General features: G+C 35.4%; 1 protein-coding gene across 3 annotated transcripts in view; it reads left to right on the top strand.

The window, feature by feature from the left end:
- The window catches only part of camk1da (calcium/calmodulin-dependent protein kinase 1Da), a 141,298-nt gene that overhangs the window by 54,220 nt on the left and 67,493 nt on the right, over positions 1-19,585 (top strand). For 2 of the 3 annotated variants that reach the window (XM_088645298.1, XM_088645296.1), the window contains one exon: positions 4,141-4,272. The exons of the other annotated variant lie outside the window; for it this stretch is intronic. In XM_088645298.1, coding sequence (XP_088501424.1) covers positions 4,190-4,272 — 83 coding nt within the window. In that variant the 5' untranslated portion in view covers positions 4,141-4,189. The remainder of the gene's footprint in view (positions 1-4,140; positions 4,273-19,585) is intronic. 3 annotated transcript variants of the gene reach the window in all.

Genomic DNA, 19,585 nt, shown 5'->3' with positions numbered 1-19,585 from the left:
GTAATTCTCCAGGATAGTTGAGTGGGAGTTTTCCTGTGAATGTCTACAAGAAAGTTTGAATTTAAGCCCTAAAGGACTGCAGATGCTGTAATGGTTTGGGAAGCAATTTGGTCCATTTGTCTCTCCGGTCTCACATTTTTTTTGACAAGGCTATTACAAAAGCTTCAGGCAGCCAGTTATTGACTGTAGTGTAATTTCTAAACTAGAGCACTGTGTTACAGAATGAAAACATTCAGTCAGCCAAAAGGAACCGGTTGCCCAGGTTAACCTCTGCATATAGATTTATCTTAATGTTGTTTTTTATTGAAAGGCTGGCTGCCACTTCAATCATACCATCCATAGATGCCGTCTGTCATATGTGGAGAAACATTGCCTCTAATTCCTTTTTAATGCATACGTACAGTATACACTGTATGAGTAAATTACGACTTGCTAAAAGACTTCTGAATTTTGGAGATATTTTGGTATTTTGGCAGAAAGATTCATCTCTCAATAAAAGTGTGCAACATAAATGAAAAAAGCCTGAAAATTAATTGAAAAGATAAAAGAAAAGAAAAAACATGACAATTCTCCCCACAGAGGTGTATCACTTAAGGAAGATCATGTTGCAAACTGAATTTCATTCATTAGCAGAAAAACACGGTAGCATAGCAACAGGCACACATTGACGAAACAATTTTTATTTAAAAAAAAAGCTTTAATGTTTGTGACAGATGGTGCAGAAGGTCTGCTTTTACCAGCATCAGCAAATGGTTATTTTGAATATCTGAAAGGCAATTAGCAAGAAAGAATATGAGAAGAGAGAACCCAGCACCCAAACTTTGGCCCTTGTTCTGATTTATAAATGTGGGCTGGAGAGAACACTTCGCTTGGAACCTAATAAGCCACTGACATTAAGTTAAATCGACATTTATATAACAATTGCACTGTTACTAATAGAATTAATTGTGCAAAGAAGAGTTTTAGCTCATAATTATACTGTTTGATCAACCCACAAATAAGATGTACTTATTATACTGGCTTGATTGTCATTTTTAATTAATAATTTAACTTTTTTTCTATTTGGACAAGACTAAAAGGCACTTGATTTCGGTTACAAAATATTTCAGCCCTCGCTTTTTTTTTTGTCATATTGTACAGTACATTTTTAAAAAAAAATGAAATTGTCTAGTGGCTAACTAGTGAAAGTGAAGAGGTTTAAAGGGGGGTCCTTTCTGCAGCTTATACTGGTGGAGAACGCTAACAGTACTGACAGCACGGAGATCTCAGACTGTAAGGTCCTTAAGGTAATTTTTTATCATTCCATGATATCAATGCATTCATGAGAAACAAGTTGGAATAACCCAAGATCTTATTTTCCATCCTGGTACAATACATTTTTGGAGATCTATTTTAGGCTGTATCTATAATACTTGTGAACTAGTTTGATGGATCTTGTATCTTATTGCATAACATAATGCCTATAGATTTTCTATTATTTATACTTGTACATACTTGTGAAAATAGCAACACAGCAAAGCTTTTATTTTAATCATGTAAAATCCCTTGCTTTCTGTGTCTTGGGGACGTCAGAATTCCAGGTGCAATATATCTTTTTTCATATATCAAACATGGCAGGCTTGTTATATTCTCAGATTATCCAATAATAAGGCATGAAGTAGCCTTCAGATGCAGAATAGGTGTAGATTTTTACTTGTGGCAGTGGTTGTTCCCAGTATTTGTTTCGAAAATTGGTAGCATTTTTCAGTAATTGTGGTTATTCGCTCTGCAAATAATCACCTGGTTAAATCAAGAAAAGACGTAGGCTATAAATAAGCAATCATGCAAATTGATTACTTCCTTTTGTGTGCTTTACTTCTCCTCAGTGCTGTTTAAAAGTGGATTCATTTAACAAAAGGAAAAAGCACTCTTTGTGTTTAAGGACTGGAAATATGAAAATGCTGGGTTACTGTCAAATTTGAAAAACCTACAAAGGAACAGAACTTGCAATTTGTTTTTTTTCCCCTACACGTCCTTTGTATGCTTTGTTATGTAAATAATCTTGAATGTGGCATTAAACATCACAATACCACACTGCCAAATGCTTTTGACATGGAAACATTACATTCCTCGTTTGCAACAGAGATGAATTTGATTAAATGAGATCATCACATATTCTATCTCTGTCATTGTTTCTGCCGTATGCACTTGGAAAGAACAGCACAGTTGCACTTTTTACACAAAGAAAGAAGCTTTTAGATTCAGTTACATCCATCACACATGGAGAAAATCTGACCATAACACCATTGTATATTAAGTAGGTCTATTACAGTATATCGTATTAATCCTTTAATTTCCACTATGTTTTTACTAACAACTAAAGTATTTTTGTCTTAAGTCCACTTGAAAAATAAATATATCATATTTATAATTGATCACAATTCTCCCTCACACAACAAGTGTGATTATTAATCTAATGATTTGTCATCAAACTGATTTTACCATGGAGGTCATTTAAAATGAGATGCAAATCTTAAAATATTAACTATTAATATAACTACTAATATTAATGGAGCCTGTAAGTGAGTAGCACCTCAGGGAAGTCTGGAATGTTTGGATTTAAATAGTCCTTTATGGTAGTTGTGTGATGTAAAAATGTCTGCAGTGAGTGATTATAATAGGCTCTGGGCTTTTTGAATTTTGGATCAGACGATATCTGTAATTTAGGACACCTGTTCAAAAAATAAAGGACTCAAATGGTTTAGATCTAGTTTGTATAATCTTTCTTTACCAAGACAAAAAAAATGGCTTATGTATGGTAATATGCTTAAAAACGTTTCTATATATACTCAAACATCTTGAATAGTGATGATCATAAAGGCACAGTGTTGTTATATTATTAGTTAGTCTGTAGATTGAATTGAATTAATGGCAACTGAAAAAATAGAAAAAAAATATTCTGAAGGAGTTTTAAAGATGATGCAAATAGATGAACAAAATATGCATTTTCATTTGAATTTTCTTTGTTCCTTCATCAAAGCAATAAATATTTTCATCTACAGAAGGGCAAACCTATAATACGTAGATACTTGTACCTTTAAAATGGCAAAGTTGGTTGCTTAAACTTTTTTACAATTCTCTATTACAGTTTCTTTGCCTGGAGACCTAAAGTGCCCTACTGTTTTTTTCTTATTTAATTTCTGTTTATAGATGTATTACTTGTATTGTTTTTAATTGCTTTATCTTTATGGGTACGCATAACAGTAATTAAGTGAGCTTATGAGTAGTGCATTCAGTGGCATGCATTGGTAATGAGAAAATCTGAATACTGGCAAGCACCTGTGAATTACAGATTCATGGCTGTCAGTTTAAAGTAGCACTTGAGCAGTGCTAGATTTGCACTTTTCAAGTGATTGATCCAGCCAGAGGGGTTGAATTTCGAGACTGGTTAATCCTCATTCCCGGCACTTCTCTCCAGCTCTGACATGCAGGGCTCTTGTTAATCAAATAAGTATCCTAAGGGAGAACACCAGAAAAGAGGGAAAAATATTTCGTCAAATACTAACTACTGGCAAAATGTGGTCCTAAGGGAATTGAATCGACTTCTTATGTGATGTAACATTCTTTAATTATTGTAAACGTGTTACAAAGGGACGGCAGGTTGGCGCAGTGGTCAGCATTGCTGCCTTGCAGCTCTGGAGTCCTGGGTTCAGTTTCAGGCCTGGGGCGCTGTCTGTGTGGAGTTTGTATGTTCTCCCTGTGTTTTTGGTTGTTTCCCTTCCAGGCCAAAACCATACTGATAGGTTCATTTGCCCAGGGGAAATTGCATGTCTGTGTGGGCCTGCGATGGCTCTGTACTCCCCATTGCACCCGGGATAGGCTCTGTCTCCCCTGCAACCCTGTATTGGATAAAGCTGTTAGAAAATGGGTGAATGGATTATTCAATAGTATCAGGTTCTAGAAAGGAAATTCCCTATATACAGTGAGAAGCATTCAATTCTGGAGCCACTAAACATATCCATTTCCTTTGGAGCCGCACTCATAGATGTGTCTTAGGAATCAGAGATGCTTATTGATTTTTTTTACTTGGGTCTGAGCTGCTATTCCCCGTTAGGTGTCTAAAAAAAAGTGAATTAATGGCAATATTTTGTTGTCTTTCAGTGGAGCGTTTTCTGAAGTTGTGCTGGCTGAGGAAAAGGCAACTGGAAAGATGTTTGCTGTCAAGTGCATCCCAAAGAAAGCGCTGAAGGGCAAAGAGAGCAGCATCGAGAATGAAATTGCTGTTCTTAGAAAGTAAGTACTGGATGCGTTTAGGATTTCATCATTGTGCTATCTAAGGACTGTAATGAAGCTCTTTCAAAATTCAGCATGCGTGTTTAAATTTTGTTTAATTTTGGCTAACACGGCCGAGTTTAACACAAAGTAATCCATAATCCATATTCTTGCTTTCACAAATATTTTCTCTAAAGACAAAGTAGTTGAAGTAGCAGTGAAAGCTGCAGTACTGTAGTAATTGTTAGCCTAAATGTCTTATTTTATTATATTATTTTTTTTAGTGGAAATATCTTTACAGTATATTTTAAAAGTTAGTTGTGTCCTTTTAATGGAAGCATGATTTGCTATATTTTCTTGTTCACCTTTTCGAGCAAGATGTGCTTTTGTCATTATGTGACATAAAATGGTTCTCTGTAGTACCTTTGGAAAATAGTAAAGCTGCATAATTCTGATATTATTATAGGTATAAATGTTAATATAAAGGTTAACCTGCATATGCTGAAAATTGCTTTTGGCCTATATGCAGAGATTGAGACTAATGGTGTTCACATAGAGGGACTCCAGTCACTTTGTCTAGACTCTAGAGTGTTAAAGGCAGGCTGAGCTTAGAAGAAAGAGTAATCTTTGATTTTCTGTATAGAAACACCAAAAGCCATGTAACCTATGCAAAATGAATGGGAAATAGCTCTGTATACACGAATGAAGAACAAATAGTTTTCACTACTCATCTGAAGACTAAACTGATTTCAGAGCAGTGGGCTGCTTTGTCAGCAGTTTTAGTGGCTTTGAACTTGCACCTGAGCAGCGAGCTCACTGTTTCTCCATCCAGCAAGAAACTACAACTGTAGTCCGTAACAGACAGCCTTCTGAAAATATGAATTCTTTATTTATGCCTGCTAAGCATCAAAAGAAACTTTGTGTGAACAGTATGTCTTTAGAATAACGAAGTATATTGATACTGATTACATTTTGTGTGTCTTTTTAATTAATTCATCATTTGTGATTCAGTGTGATGGACATGAGTGACTTTTAACAGCAGCAAAAAAAGCATATTAGTGAGAGAATTGATTGGGCGCAGCTGATGAGGTAATTCAATCAAGTTGATGAATCAAGATTTTGGAAATCAGATAAGTGTGGTGCAGATGTGCAGAACTAAATTGAACTTAATTGAATTAAACATTATTTTGATGGGGAGGTCTAAGATGTGATGATCTGGTCTCCTCGCTAGGGATCTCGGCTTGTTGTAATGGATGGAAATCTGATTAGATGGTGCAACATTGATCAAGTCCTGGGGCCTCGCTTACTGCCCTTCCTGTAGGCTCATCCTGGTGGGAGGACATTCCAGCAGGACAGTGCACATCCCCCTGCTGCTTGTGGAACAACAGTTCTATTGCAAGATAAGAAGTTGACCATTATGGCCGGTCACATTCTTAATAATTGTCACATTAAAGAACTTAATTGCCAGGCCTCAGCCCCATTGAACATTTGTGGTATGAACTGGGACAGCGTGTGGCATGACGCATGACGCATGCACTCAAGGCTCTATGAGAGAAATGGGACAGAATCCCACAAGACAGGATCTGCAGCCAGGTGCAAAGCATGAGTCACAGATCTACAGCCTGTACTGCTTCCAACAGTGACCACATGCTACTAGATTGTGACTTTCACAGTAGACACCCTGTTGATCATCCCTGTTGTTTTTGTTAATAGGTATGATGAATTTACTCATGTTAGGTATGTGTTCAGTGAAATGTCAGTGCATCTTCTAAAGAAAAGATAGTGATATTAACTTTGTGAATTTATTGCAATTATAAGTGATATGTTTTCATGTTCAATACAACTGTAATGCAGACTTGTTAAGACATTAAAGGGAGACAGAAACGCTTTTCAAGGCTGAGTATCTTTTTAACAGGTCTTGTTTTGAAATCTATAACCTCGCTTGGATCACATTGATATGTTAGACTGACACTTTAATCCATCAGGGACAAACAAAGCATCTTTGAAAAGTAAAGTGATAGAAGAATTGTAGGAAACAGCTAATAGAATAATAAGCCTCGAAGGTACAGATATAATAGTCTGCTGTCTTTTGTTTTTGTGAAATGATACATTTATGTCCGAACAATTCAACACTTTAGCTAGTAAAATGTGAATTAGGTAACTTTCAAGAATTGTATGAGATTTTAGAACATTACGATTGTTGTGGAATTTCTTTATTGACAGGAATTTTTCCAAAGGCACAGAAAGTACAACAACAAAAACAACAAACAGTTTAGAAACACAGAAGGGTAAAGTAGGGCTTTCATAGCATTGCACTGTTTGGACATTAATAGAACATTGGAAGTGCTCTACATTCTTTAAGTAATCCAGAGTCCTAGAAATTTCTTGTGCTAAAACAATGCTGCTTTTGGAAACTCACAGGGTTTACTATTTATTTGAGACCACCTTATTTAATCTTCAACTGTAACTAAAGCTCTCAAAAGATCTAACAGAAAAAAGGAAGAAAGATATAAATGAAAAAGATGATTAGGATAATTCTGCTGTGAAAATGTCAAGCTTTGTCAGAAAACTCGAATGAAAAGAATGTTGTCTGAAATATTTAATGTGCTCAAATAATCAGGTCTTTATAGTGTAAACTAGTAAACGCCTGCAGTGTCAGTTTGCAAAGCTTTTCTTACGTTAACAAACTTGTTATAGCAGTGCTGTGTAATGAGAAAATACTTATGGAAGAATATAGTTCCAGGGGTTTGGAGAAGGATGCAGTTGAACCATACCTTCAGTGAGTTTTTTAGCTGTTTGTATTTTCATAGATTTTTATAAACTTTACCTTATGATCAAGGTGAAACTGTGGAAGGAAATTAAATTATTTGATGAGGCCAGAGGTGATCTTAGATTGTGGCTGAAATCCTTTTCCTAAATTAAAGTGACTAGATGACACCATAATCTCTGCCCCATAATCCCAGGAACACTGCATGGTAGAACATTTTTAATATTTTCCCAAAGGTTTGAAGTAAGTAATATGGTTTTTAACTTTTTATATACTGTATTGCAGCACCGGGGAGTTGAAAGTTTCTTATCATAGTCTTATGCATGAATACTTTTGTTAACATTTTTATGGTCCATTACCTGTTCTACATTAAGTCCATTCCCAGTAGGGCTAAGGGAGTTACAGTATTATTTTTTTTAACAAATACTTATTATTTTTCATAGTACATTATTAAGAACCCTTTACATTAAATCCTCCAGCAGGCATCTCTATAGAACTCCCAGTTTTGTACATTGGATTTCCACAAGTAACAGACTAAAATTATTTTGTGTTTATGAAAGACATTTTTCAACTGTGATGCTTTATAAGTTTGACAAGGGATACACATTTAGTACTGCATCAGTACCAATTCATATCATTATAAATCAGACATTTTCATACAATGAATTTAAAGATCTGTTGCTTAGCAACAACCAGAAACATTTGGATGAATGCCGTTTTTCTAAAATCTTTCTAATGGAAAGACAGACGATGAGGTGTTTGTTTAAGTATTTCTGGCACATTATTTTAAGTTCAGGACAAGTGATTGCTTTGTGAAATTAGTAATAGTTGAAGCAATAATGTATTTTAATAGCTTGTCACATTGTATCAGATATCACTTGCTTCTGAGTCATAATGTGTACTCAGCATCATATTCCATGCAAAATGTTCAAACCCACATAAATGCACAATGAAATTAAATTGCAGTCCCATTGTAAAATGCAGCATAGTGTCCTAATGATTTATTCCTCCCTAAGATTTTCAAGGTAACAATTAGACATGCCCTGTTGCCTTGCAGAGACTTCACCTTGGGTCTGTCTTTACCAGTCAGCTTCAAATCCAAGGAATGAAGCAATTTAGCTTGAGATAATTGGGAATAGGTCCTCATCAGAACAGATTGCATTGTTTAGTCACCGCCAATGACTATTCTCACTGGCAGTCAAAAATACAATTAGTCAACTGTTTTTTTTTAACAGTTAAACTTTTATTTAATCTGCTTCTTAATGTTGAATTTCACATTTTCTTTCACATTAACTTTTAGTTGCTGATGTAATAGAGTTGAATAAATTAGATATCAGCATAATATAAAGGTAATGGCAGTCAACTTTGTACTCGGGGCCTATTATGAAAGATTTTATAAGGTCTGTCTGTAAACCCTTCCATTTTCTAAATACTGCCTTTCAAATACAGTATATTTGCCACAATTCAAAACCATCTAGCTTTCCAAGCAAATTTATCACTGCATCAGAATATATTGCATATCCCAAGTACAAGTTCTGTCACTAACCTGCTTAATCATTGTCTATATAGAAATTGTTAAATTTTAATGTAATTGAAGGAAAAGGTAATTAATTCAAATATTAGTAGTATTTAACTACATATGCATTATCCATACAGTTCTTCTGCTTCTTCTGTACTGTGAATTTTTTCTGAGAACATACATTGCACAAGAGCAAGGCAAAACGCTGGCCTAGTGAATATAATAAAACATATTAAACAGATATCAAACAGAATGAAAGAAAAGAACAGTTTTTCTGCATACTGTGTATTTAATTCATGCCACAATGAATACATTAATGAGCAGAAAATGAACATGACTGGTTTAGGTGGTAACAATAACGAAGTATTAGGGCGCAGGTTAGTCTTTTAAGATAATGATGAATACAAATTCAAGTAAATTCAAGTAAGTCATTACTTTTATAGACTAAATGATGAGAAGCAAAAATAAAGAAAGTCACTTGTCCAAAGGGAACTTGGCATTTTTGCTATTACACTTGTCTTAGGACAATCGGAATGAAACTCCAGGTGTAATAATCAATTTTTAATGTCAATTAACCTCCTCAGAGCATATACTATACCAAAAGCATTGGAGAATAAACATTATACTTGTTGTGTCTTAGTACAACAGTTTGTTTTTGTAATGAGATCATAAGATAAAGAGAGCTGCTAGTAATACAAAATACTCAGATCTATTGCATTATTAAAATATGTTATACATATCACAGCTAAAATCACTGAAAATGTGAACATAACAAGATCAAAGAGTTATAAAAAGCTTTCAAAATGTAACACTGTCAAATTTGAATTTTAAACAGTTAGAGACTAGTTTGATCTCCACCGCTAATGTATAGACCTGATGTGTCAGTGGAAAGAGTGCTGTAGGATGTTCCACTACTCTTCTTGTGCAGCTGTATCCCACCTGGTGAAGGCTGGCCTGTCACAGTTGTCTGCTATTGATAGCATTGGCGAGTTGGTCTGTTAGTTGTGTTATTTTCCCCTACAAAACCTTGACATTGTTTTCTTGAAGTCATTTTGAATGGCCTGTTTATTCAGATTCTTAATCAACATATTTTGCCAATTTGAACTAAGCTCAAATGCCATGCTGTATAATAAGCAGTGTAGTTTCTTATATTATGTCATTGTAACCCTTGTTAGAAAATCCATGAGTAGTAAGGTTGCCCTCAATCTGCAACAAGGGTGTTCTTGTTTGTTTGACATTGTTATCTTGTAATTGTGCCTCCAGTTTGAACAATGCAGTAGTCAGAATTACTCTCATCACACTTGATCTTTCTTAACTCTGTCAAGGGCAAAATAGTATTCACCAGTGAAAAAGCACTGCACAAATCTCTCTACTGCCAACTCCAATGTTATTTGTCCCATTGAAGATACCAATTCCATCTCTCAACTATTATCCTTGAATGGCCTTCAACCATGCAGGCTGTGAGCTGTAGTACCTTTGCTGATGCATGGGTTATTTTGTTCCAGTGCCTTTTCATGCTGAAGCCACAACACTCTGAAGACTATTACTATTACTGATGTAGCGGTGTCCCTCTGCCTTCTAGAATCTAACCTGTCCTGTTTTCCTGGTTCCTGTTGGTGAAACAGCTGATTGTTGAAGCAGAACATCTCATTCTGTGGAATATCTCTACCATAGATTGGCTGTCTTCATTCATGCTGATTGCAACCCAGGTGACCTTCATTATTCAGCTACTGTAGGTCTTGTTTATATCTTTCGTTATAATCATGGCTGTTTAACTAGTCAGCACCAACCCTACTGTGAAGCATGGTGGTGGTATCTTGATGTTCTTCTGCTTCCCATCAGTGGGGACTAGTGAAGCTTGTCAAGACTGATGTAAACCTCCTGTAGATGGAGCAAAGTCATGGCAAATCTTTGAGGATAAGATCTCTTTAGACCTAATACTGGGACAGAAATACACCTTTCATCAGGACAGTAATCCAAAGAACAAAGCTGCACTGGAATGAGAATGAGACTTGAGGAAGTGAATGTCCTTGAGGTCAGTTCAAAGTCCTGATTTGATAATCTGGGGATAATCTGCTGCCAAAGGTTCTTCCACCAAATATTGAGTTCAGGGGTCTGAATAGTTATGTAACCAACATATTTCATTATTTACTTTTGAATTTTTGCTGATGTTTAACAGTAACTTCCCTTACCTTTAGAAGTACCCAGTCTGAGCAGTCAGGTTTTGAATGAAATATTAAGTTTCATAAAACGGGTGTGCAGTTATTTTGTAATTTCATAATAAGATATGGAACACCACAGAAGGGTTTGAATACTTTTGCAAGGTACTGTATCTCTGAATCATTTAACCTTTCTTTAGAGTGACTAAACTGGCCTTTAAGAGTGTGATCTTTAAACTTCATATTAAATACTGAAAACAGTTTTTTTACAGTGTTGTGCAACATGATTAAGCCTACAGGAGAAGTAATGAGGTGCCTGTGCAGTACAGTAATTATTTCCTTTCAGCCAAATGATGAGGGCAGGATTATCTGTGGTAGAAGAGGTCACTGGATTAAGCAATGGGTATCAAAATCCTTGCTGTGCCGCAGACTCTTTTATTTTAAAGCTGAAGGGAGACCTTTAAAGATAATCTGTGGTCTGATTTCTTTCAATGTGTGCAAGTAACAGTTTAATGGAGAAACCTTTACAACCAGACATACCACTAGTTATGACTTGTGAGGACAGTAAAAAATCACCCACTTAAACAGTTAAGTGCTGTTCGCTGATCTGTACGCACACATACAGTAATGGTTACATCAGTTTTCTAAGTGGTGAAAAGTAAAGGTTTCATGGTAATATCCTGTTACACTGGTAAATATTAGGTTGGTGGAAAAAGTACCAGTGAGATACTAGACGTCAAGGCCTTTCATTAGTGGCAGCAATAATCTTAGAAAGTTCAATTTCTGAAGCACTGTATCTGAATGCAATGCTAAAATATTTCCTTTAAGAGCTACTTTTTTAGGTCTCAGCATGAGGTTTGTTTTGTACCATTCATACCTTGTCTGTACTTCACCTCACCACTCCAAAATTATTAATTCGGTCACTGAAAAAAATAAATGTTACCCTATTTCCTTGTAAAAGACGATCACCTACCAAACAATTAAATATTTCCAAACACAAGTTGGAGAGGGTTAAGCTTCTATACCAGTGCTGCCAATAGGCTAGAAAGGATTATGACCCCTTAACTCTTTCTCTAGGATGTGTAGGACTGGGTCTGTCTCTTTCTCATTCACAGACTCTCAGGTGCTGCCAAACAACACAATGAGTTTGGTGTCTGGTCCTTCCTTTCAGGAAATGAGGGTGCAAGAGTGATGCAAAACTGTTTCGAAGATGAGCCACCGAAAAAAACCCAAGATCTTTATGTGGCAGGCCCAGCGTGCAGCTCAGGGTCCTTATACTGTACCTACGCATCTGGTATGCAGTGGAGTGATGTCACTGAGATGAGACTATCTCGAGCCAGTATGGCATCAAAATTGAAAAACCTCACACATACTGCAGTGAGTGGCTTAGCCAACCATTCAAGTCTGAGCCACACTCCTCTTTATTTTAGTCTGTGAAATCTTTTTTTAAATTAAACAGTTCTTTTAAGAGCTACTTTTTGAGGTCTCAGCGTGAGTTTTCTTTTGTACCACTCCTACCTTGTCTGTACTTAAGGTGATAGTGAAAATGGTCTGCTTTATCTTCTCCTTCTCCTCTTTGGTGTTTCTTTTAAAAAGGGGCTGGAATTAGGTCCCAGTTGAGGTATTGAGGTGCTCCTTTCCCCTCTTGCTTTCTTGTCGTCTCTTGTTTATCTATGGGGTCAGTTTCTTTGTCTCTGTTTCCTTTACTTTTATTTTTTCTGATCTCCAAATCCAACCAAGAGGAGAGACTTTCCTTTCTTTTCGTAACAAAGAACCTGTTATTACACTGTTGGTTTGTGGCAGGACTTCAGAATGAAATTAATAATGGGTGGATTTCAATAGATAAATGTGTTAACATAATTGAAATCATTAAGTATGAAAGGAATGATTGGGCAATATAAAAAACAATAGCACATCATCGGCATAAACTGATAACAGTCTGGTCAGTGAAGCATAGAAATTAAAAGTCATTGGGCCATAAACTGAAATAAAATCAATTTAAAAACAGTCCTAAAATGCAGTCTCTAGTTCTCCATAACTCCTTTAAACTAAAATAGAAAGTGGAACACTATGGTGTTGTAACAAAAGCAAAACAGCCCACATTTTATTGTTAGCAGAACAGAAAGCAGAAGCATGATACTTTTTATGTAAATCTATCTTGGTAAGCATTTTGTTGTGGGAGATGAGATTTGTGTTTAAGGGTAATGGCCACTTTCTTTCAATACAATAATCCAGGGCTCTAACACATGTATTAGGTTAGTTTAAAATAATTCAGAAATAATGAATGTATATAGGGATATAAAAAGTGCAAGGATTATGTAAACAAAGCATAGTGTTCCAGATTGAGGCTGAAGACAAAAACAGTCTTGTACAGTAATAATAAACATATAACAAACCCTAATAATCAGCTATTCGGCAACACTTTTAGTTTAACAATTAACTCTAAACTTTTTTATTTTTTAATAGTTTTTGAAAGCCTGTCTTGTTTTTGAATACCAAGTTGTTTTTTGCCTCATTAATATATTTTTTCTAATAGTTGATATAAACTACAACAACACAAGTAATAGTCTGTTTTATAAGCCGTCTTGATTGTAACTAAAACGAGGTGTGAGTGGATGTCACTGGATATACATTTTCTTGCACCATAGATCTGATTTACTTTTCGTCTTTGTTTTTGTTATTGTTTTAGCTTGATGAAATGTCAAAAGACATAGTAGTCAAGTGTTGTTTCACAATGCTTACCCTTTCATGCAATCACAAAAGATACTTACTGTATGGCAGTTACTTCTTTGTGTATTATTTGAACATGATGAACAGGAACTGTTATAACAAAGTTCACGTGCAGCAATGCCTCTATTGCATTCCGTGAGGACAGAAAATGAAAAGCTGCAGTACCCTCTCATTTTATATGAGGTTTAACCCAGTGAACAGTCTAAAGTCTGTGAAAAATACAATGTACTGTATATGAAAAACATGGAGAAAAAGTAAAAAAGAACAAAGAAAGGAAGCACTGTTGTTAAATGTGGCAATAGAAAAGCATATTTCAGAGAAAAAAACAGAAACTGACTGAACAAGAGATATTACAGTATGATTAAATATTTTACCCATTTTAAATTCTTATTATTTTTAATGAGGAATGAATTAGTATAAATTAACTAATGGACAATCTAATACCGATGATGATTTTAATAGCAATTTTCTCATTAGTTTTAAAATTACATTTGGTTCTCTGGACCAGTATGTAATTTGGAAATGAGTTTTATTCTTAGAACATAAGACATGAAATTTGTATGAAATTTTGAAACCAATTTACTATTCTTCAGATTATTTTGACAGTTTTAAAATGGTTTTCCACTATGGTTAGAGTTATTAAGGTACTTTCTGTTAATTCTTTTGAAAGTAATTAACTGTTCTGTTCCGTGGATCACTTCAGGAAAATTGATTTTTTGTTAAAAAAGCATCACAGCTACATTATTCTCTGGCTTTATCATCACGTCACTTTCAATAACCACTTATCCCGTTCATGGTCAGTCGCCTAGAGCATATCCTGGGAAGCAAGGCTGGAGCAAGAAGGGATACACCCTGGATGAGATGCCTTTGCAGAGCACACACGGACACAATTACGCACACACTCACAGCCTGCCCAGGTTTTACAGAAGCCAGTTAACCTACCATCATGTCTTTGCACTGTGAGAGGAAACCAGAGCACCTGGAGGAAACCCTAGTGAACAGAGAAAGAACATCCCAATTCCACACAGACAACACGCCAGGAATTGAGGCCAGGGCACCAGCATTATGTAGGCACTGATGCCAGCTACTTTGCCACCATGCTGCTCTAATCTAGCTTTATGAATCTTGGCAATCTTCCATATAACATGCAGCATGAACGAAGCTTAGTTTCTGTAACGTGGTCCGTTCGATTTATGTGTTTAAATCTGTCCACTGCTAGCATACTGTGGGTGAAAGGTTCACGGTACTGGTCATTGTTCATGGTACAGTAAAAAGCTTCTTTTGCAAATGTGTTTTATCTTGCTTGTTTGGTAAAATAGAGGCAGTGTTTTTGTTTTAACTGGATATTCCAGTTAAAATCAAACCGGCTTTGGTTTAATAATAATAATGGATTAGTACAGGTGATGCATGTGTTGCCCATGACCTCTAGGAAGTGAAACCGGTAATAACAGAAAAACGTTTTGTGTGTCAATTTAAATTTTGTTTGTGTTGAATTCCAGTGCATGTACCGGCATGAATGCCGTTTTAGCTGTGTTGTGCTCAGGCTATGTTTTTTGTACTGTATATAAAATACAGTCTGTGGTGTATTTATAATGTAGGTCATTGTCTCCCAGATCATTATTTGAATAATAGAGACTAGAAAATGTCACTTTGCAAGACATGTCATTTTTCTAAGGATTTTCGGACCTAAAGTTAGCTAGTTTTGTGTCTCATTGCAAGTTGCGCATATACTTTCCCACTTTAAAATATACTGCCCAATATGTAAACCTTTGCTAAAAATGTAGCTTCTTCTTACATAACAGAGAAAATATATGTAATTTCATTTGTGAGTGTTACCATGGCTATTCAATGCTGAAATTTCCAAGTTAATATCTATAAGTGGTTGTCATGGCAAAGCCTGACTGAAATGTTAATGTCATCAGCAAAGGAGATGATAAAAGGACTGAACTTTCAATCTCTGAATCGTTTTGTTGCAATAAAGAAAGGAATCCTTGTAAAACTAAAATATTTGAGGTCTTAGTTACAAAGTTAAGACTTTGTATCTTTGCAAAACTGGAAGAAATATTTCCAAGTAATGCAAAAGGGGAACACTCTTGGAACAGTAGTACTGTGAACTGACTGAATCCAAGAAATCTATGCATTGAGCTGAGCTGCTGTTTGCAAAGTCTTGAAAAGATCCTGTGTCAATCGATTAGAATGAATTGTTGTCAGCATCAAATGAGTATAATTTCAGCACTTATCATTTTTATTAATTTTGCTAAACTATGATTAGCAAAATGGAAGAGGGTTAGATTGGTTCTAGCATAATATAAAGGTGATGCATTTAGAAAATGCAGACTTCTACAAGTCTGTGTTATGTCAATAATTTTTTTAAGCACAGTAGCTAATTACATTGAGTTTTGAAGTAAAACCTTTTAGAGGCAATTATTCTTAGCAGATGAGTACTTGAAATAGTGAAGTAACTGCAAATAAAAAACAGCTTAAAAGCTTTATTGTAATCATCTGACTTAGTGTGTGACAAATGGGAAATGGTGTTTTTTTTAAGTATTCTTGTATAGTTAGTTTAATTGATGAGTGCATTTGAGCTCTATTGCTCTTTTTTCTTTCAGTTACAGCTGCTTAAATGGGTCAAAAAAGTGTCTCATATTTTTCATTGTAATTACTGATCTGCTAAGGAAAAGTAGTGTATTTCACTGGAATGTTTAAGAGTTTGATTGCACAGCATTATGCAGGTCAGAAGGTCTACATACAGTATAGGCCTTAGCAGTTCACAGAAATGCATTGCTGCACTCCACAAGTCTCAAGAACCCTACATTGAAAGAGGCGTGTATCGCTATGTACTGTAATTGGTTCATACGTCCTAGTTTTAAGTCATGATCTTATTTGCATCAATTTAAAAACCTAATAATGTGCCAGTGCTGCTATGACACCAAGCACTGTTTTTAAAGACAGAGCATCATCTTGAACAAACTGGGTCATTAGATTATTTTTATGATTTATTCCATTTTAATGCATACTGCTTTTATTTAGTTAGAACATTTGTTTTTCCAGTGTGTTGCTATTGTCACTGATGTCACTATGTTTGGACTTTTGTCAACATACTCAGATCTTTTAAATTTTTAATTTTTTTTTACACAATGAAATTATTGGATGAGGTGTTTAGATTATTTAATGAATTAAATATGAAATGTTGTGGTTAAAAACAGATGCATTATTACTTCTCCATATAGAAACCCCCAGTTGTCATAGAAACATAGTCAGTGGCACGTGACGTCTTTGAGTCATTGTATTACTACACTGCACATGTGCAGATCAGCTTTAGGTGGATGAGTATTATTGTGATATTGGTGCTTGTCATAGACATGGAAATAAAGTACGTTACTATACCTTTGCAGTGTTCTTTACCATTATTTGTGTATAACTTCTTTCTGGTATATTGAGCTTTATTATTGGAATTGAATGTTGTTAAATATGGCTCAAGTATGACCTGTGTATTCCCGTATTGTGTTAGGAATCTGTTAATGTACTTGATTTAGTAAACACCTTATATTCTAAAATGTGTGAAAACTCTTACGTTTAGGGAGATAGGTCAATAGGGTCGGTTGTACATACTGTACTCTTTACTTAGTGTAGTCATGTTGGTGTGAAGGAAAAGAACAACGAATTTAGAATAATCTGTTGTGAGGGAAGCACCAAGATACACCATGATGGATGTAATAAAAGTCCATGTTCAAACCTAGAGGTTCCTTGGGTGGAGCGTATTTCAGTATCTGTAGTATTATGAGGACTGAGCGTGTGGGATGCTTGTCCATTCACCTTTATAGCTGGGTGGACTGGAGCAAAGTACTAACTACTGCGGTATTCTGTCCAGTAGTAAACCAGAAAACAAAGTGTTAAGGAAAATGGTTGTATTTTTTGGAACGTTATGTATTAGGATATGTACTGTATATAAACCCTGAAAACAGCAATAAATAACCAGAACTGTAGAAAATAGAAATAGAATTGAAAAGAGGAAGCCCTAATTATGAATTAACATATTACAGTTGTAATGGATCCCAAAACTGCCACTGAAAGATTCTCAGAAGCATAAATGTAGGCTAATTTTAATAAGTTCCAAAAGGACAAAAATGCAATAAGATATTCCTGTTTGAGAAATATGCTGGGCATAAGAACATAAGAATGGTTACAATTGAGAGGGGGCTATTTAGCCCATCTAGCCTAATTGCTTGTTAGTAGCTAATTGGTCAAAAGATCACGTTCAGCTTCTTCTTCAGGAAGCCAGGTCTGAATACACTAGGGTCAACCAGGTGCAGGTTGAAGGACAGTCATGTGTGTTGCTGTGCAAAAGACATAGACATCCAAGTCACTGTCAGGCATTACAGTGTATGGATGGTAAGAGCATCAACAATTTGCTTAAAGCTTCCACTACTGTATTTTTTCTACAATACTAGTTTTGACAGTTATCAATGGAGATTTGCCTGGGTGAGAAGAAACTGAGATAGCCATTTAGTAAGCTCCAGTTCACCTTGAGTAGAATCTTCATAAACTTTATAAGAATTCCAGGTAAAAAATACATTTTAATAACCTGAACACATACCAAAAGATTTTGGCTAAGCACCCTCTGCTAAGAAGCTCTAGCTTGACCAAAATTTGACATTTTAGCATGACAATGATAGAAAACATACATCAAAATTGACAAAGGAACAGTTTACTGCAAACAAAAGTCCATCTCTCTTCAGATGTCAATCCAATTGAATGTTTATGATTCTAGCTGAAGATGGTGTTGTCTAAAGGAACCTAACGTGTCAGAAGGACTTAAGGCAGTTCTACAGGATGGAATGTTCATAAATTTTCCCTATAAAGTCCCAGAACCTCAAAGCACACTACAGGGGTATAAATAAATGTGACCTCTGTGTTTTTCTGAAGTTGTTTTTATGACAAACATGGATTTGCTCTGTGTTATGATTATTCTATAATAAGAGACATTATTAAATATCTTATCTGATGTGTATTATTCCATTTCATCAAGTTTTTGAGTACATTTGGAGCACTGTGACTTTGTGTTGATTTTCTTTTCTTCTGCTACTGTAACTAAAACATGGTAATTACAGACAGGGTCTTACGGGTGTCATTTATCCTAGTGCTTGCAAGACCCCAGTCCAGGAGGTTCGATATGTCACTCTAAATCACCAGTTATTGGTAACTGTTAATACCTGTAAGTTATTAAACAATTAAGCAAGAACTTTGTTTAAATTAAGGAACTCTGGTTAACCTGCTTCATAAATACTATCTACAAATCATGTTGCATTGGAGCATTTCAGGTCTGCAGTTGGGTGCCAGTGTATTTTAGTGGGGATTGTGCAAGCAGATGGTCTTTCTGCAGATTTTCATTTCAGCTCTACTCTTAAAGATTTAAAATATTGACTTAATTGGACAAATTCAACAACTTCAGATGCTGGTGCTTGAAAGAGTCTTAGAAAACCTGCAGATATACCAGGCCTATAGGACCAGGATTGCACATCCTTGCTCTAGCAGTTTCCTTAAGTACTAATCTGGGTCAAAAATCTGAATGCATAACTTTATAATTGTCAAGGACTAGAGTTTCTTTATTGACTACAGTACTTAACCAATAACCTGCAAGTGTTCCTAATCTTTTAACGAAAGTTGATGTCGTGTGACCTGTAAAACCAACTGTCTCTACAAAACCAGGATTGGAGACCACTTTACCAGAACACTGGCAGGTTATCTGTGTCTGTTTCAATAAACATCTAACCTTAAAAAAATGTTAAGCTGGTCCAGTTAAGCTATATTTTTCAATTAGGTCATTATGTGCAGAGGTAGAACATAATCCCCAGACACAGCCTCTCTCCAGGCCTGCACCGCCATGTTAGAATCTTACAATGGCAGTAAACAATGGTTTTGATTTGTTTTATAAAACCTACAGGTGTTAATGTGTTCTTTTAGGTTATTCTTCTCTATAGCTTTTTAGTCCTCTTTTTGCAATGTGGATAGTTTAGAATGTGTTAGTTGTTCTTGTACTCGGTTTGTCTACAACAAGAATGACATATCAGACTAAGAACTTTGTTTAATCAATGCCATATTTGCTGTTTATTATCACTTTTCATTTGGTATCTTTTTTTTTACTTTTGTTTGATTTTT

The sequence above is a fragment of the Lepisosteus platostomus genome, chromosome 9, assembly GCF_059453375.1.
Source record: "Lepisosteus platostomus isolate fLepPlt1 chromosome 9, fLepPlt1.hap1, whole genome shotgun sequence".
NCBI classification, from domain to species: Eukaryota; Metazoa; Chordata; class Actinopteri; order Semionotiformes; family Lepisosteidae; genus Lepisosteus; species Lepisosteus platostomus.
Note: the sequence above shows the minus strand (reverse complement) of the source record. Positions and strands in the feature narration are given on the sequence as shown.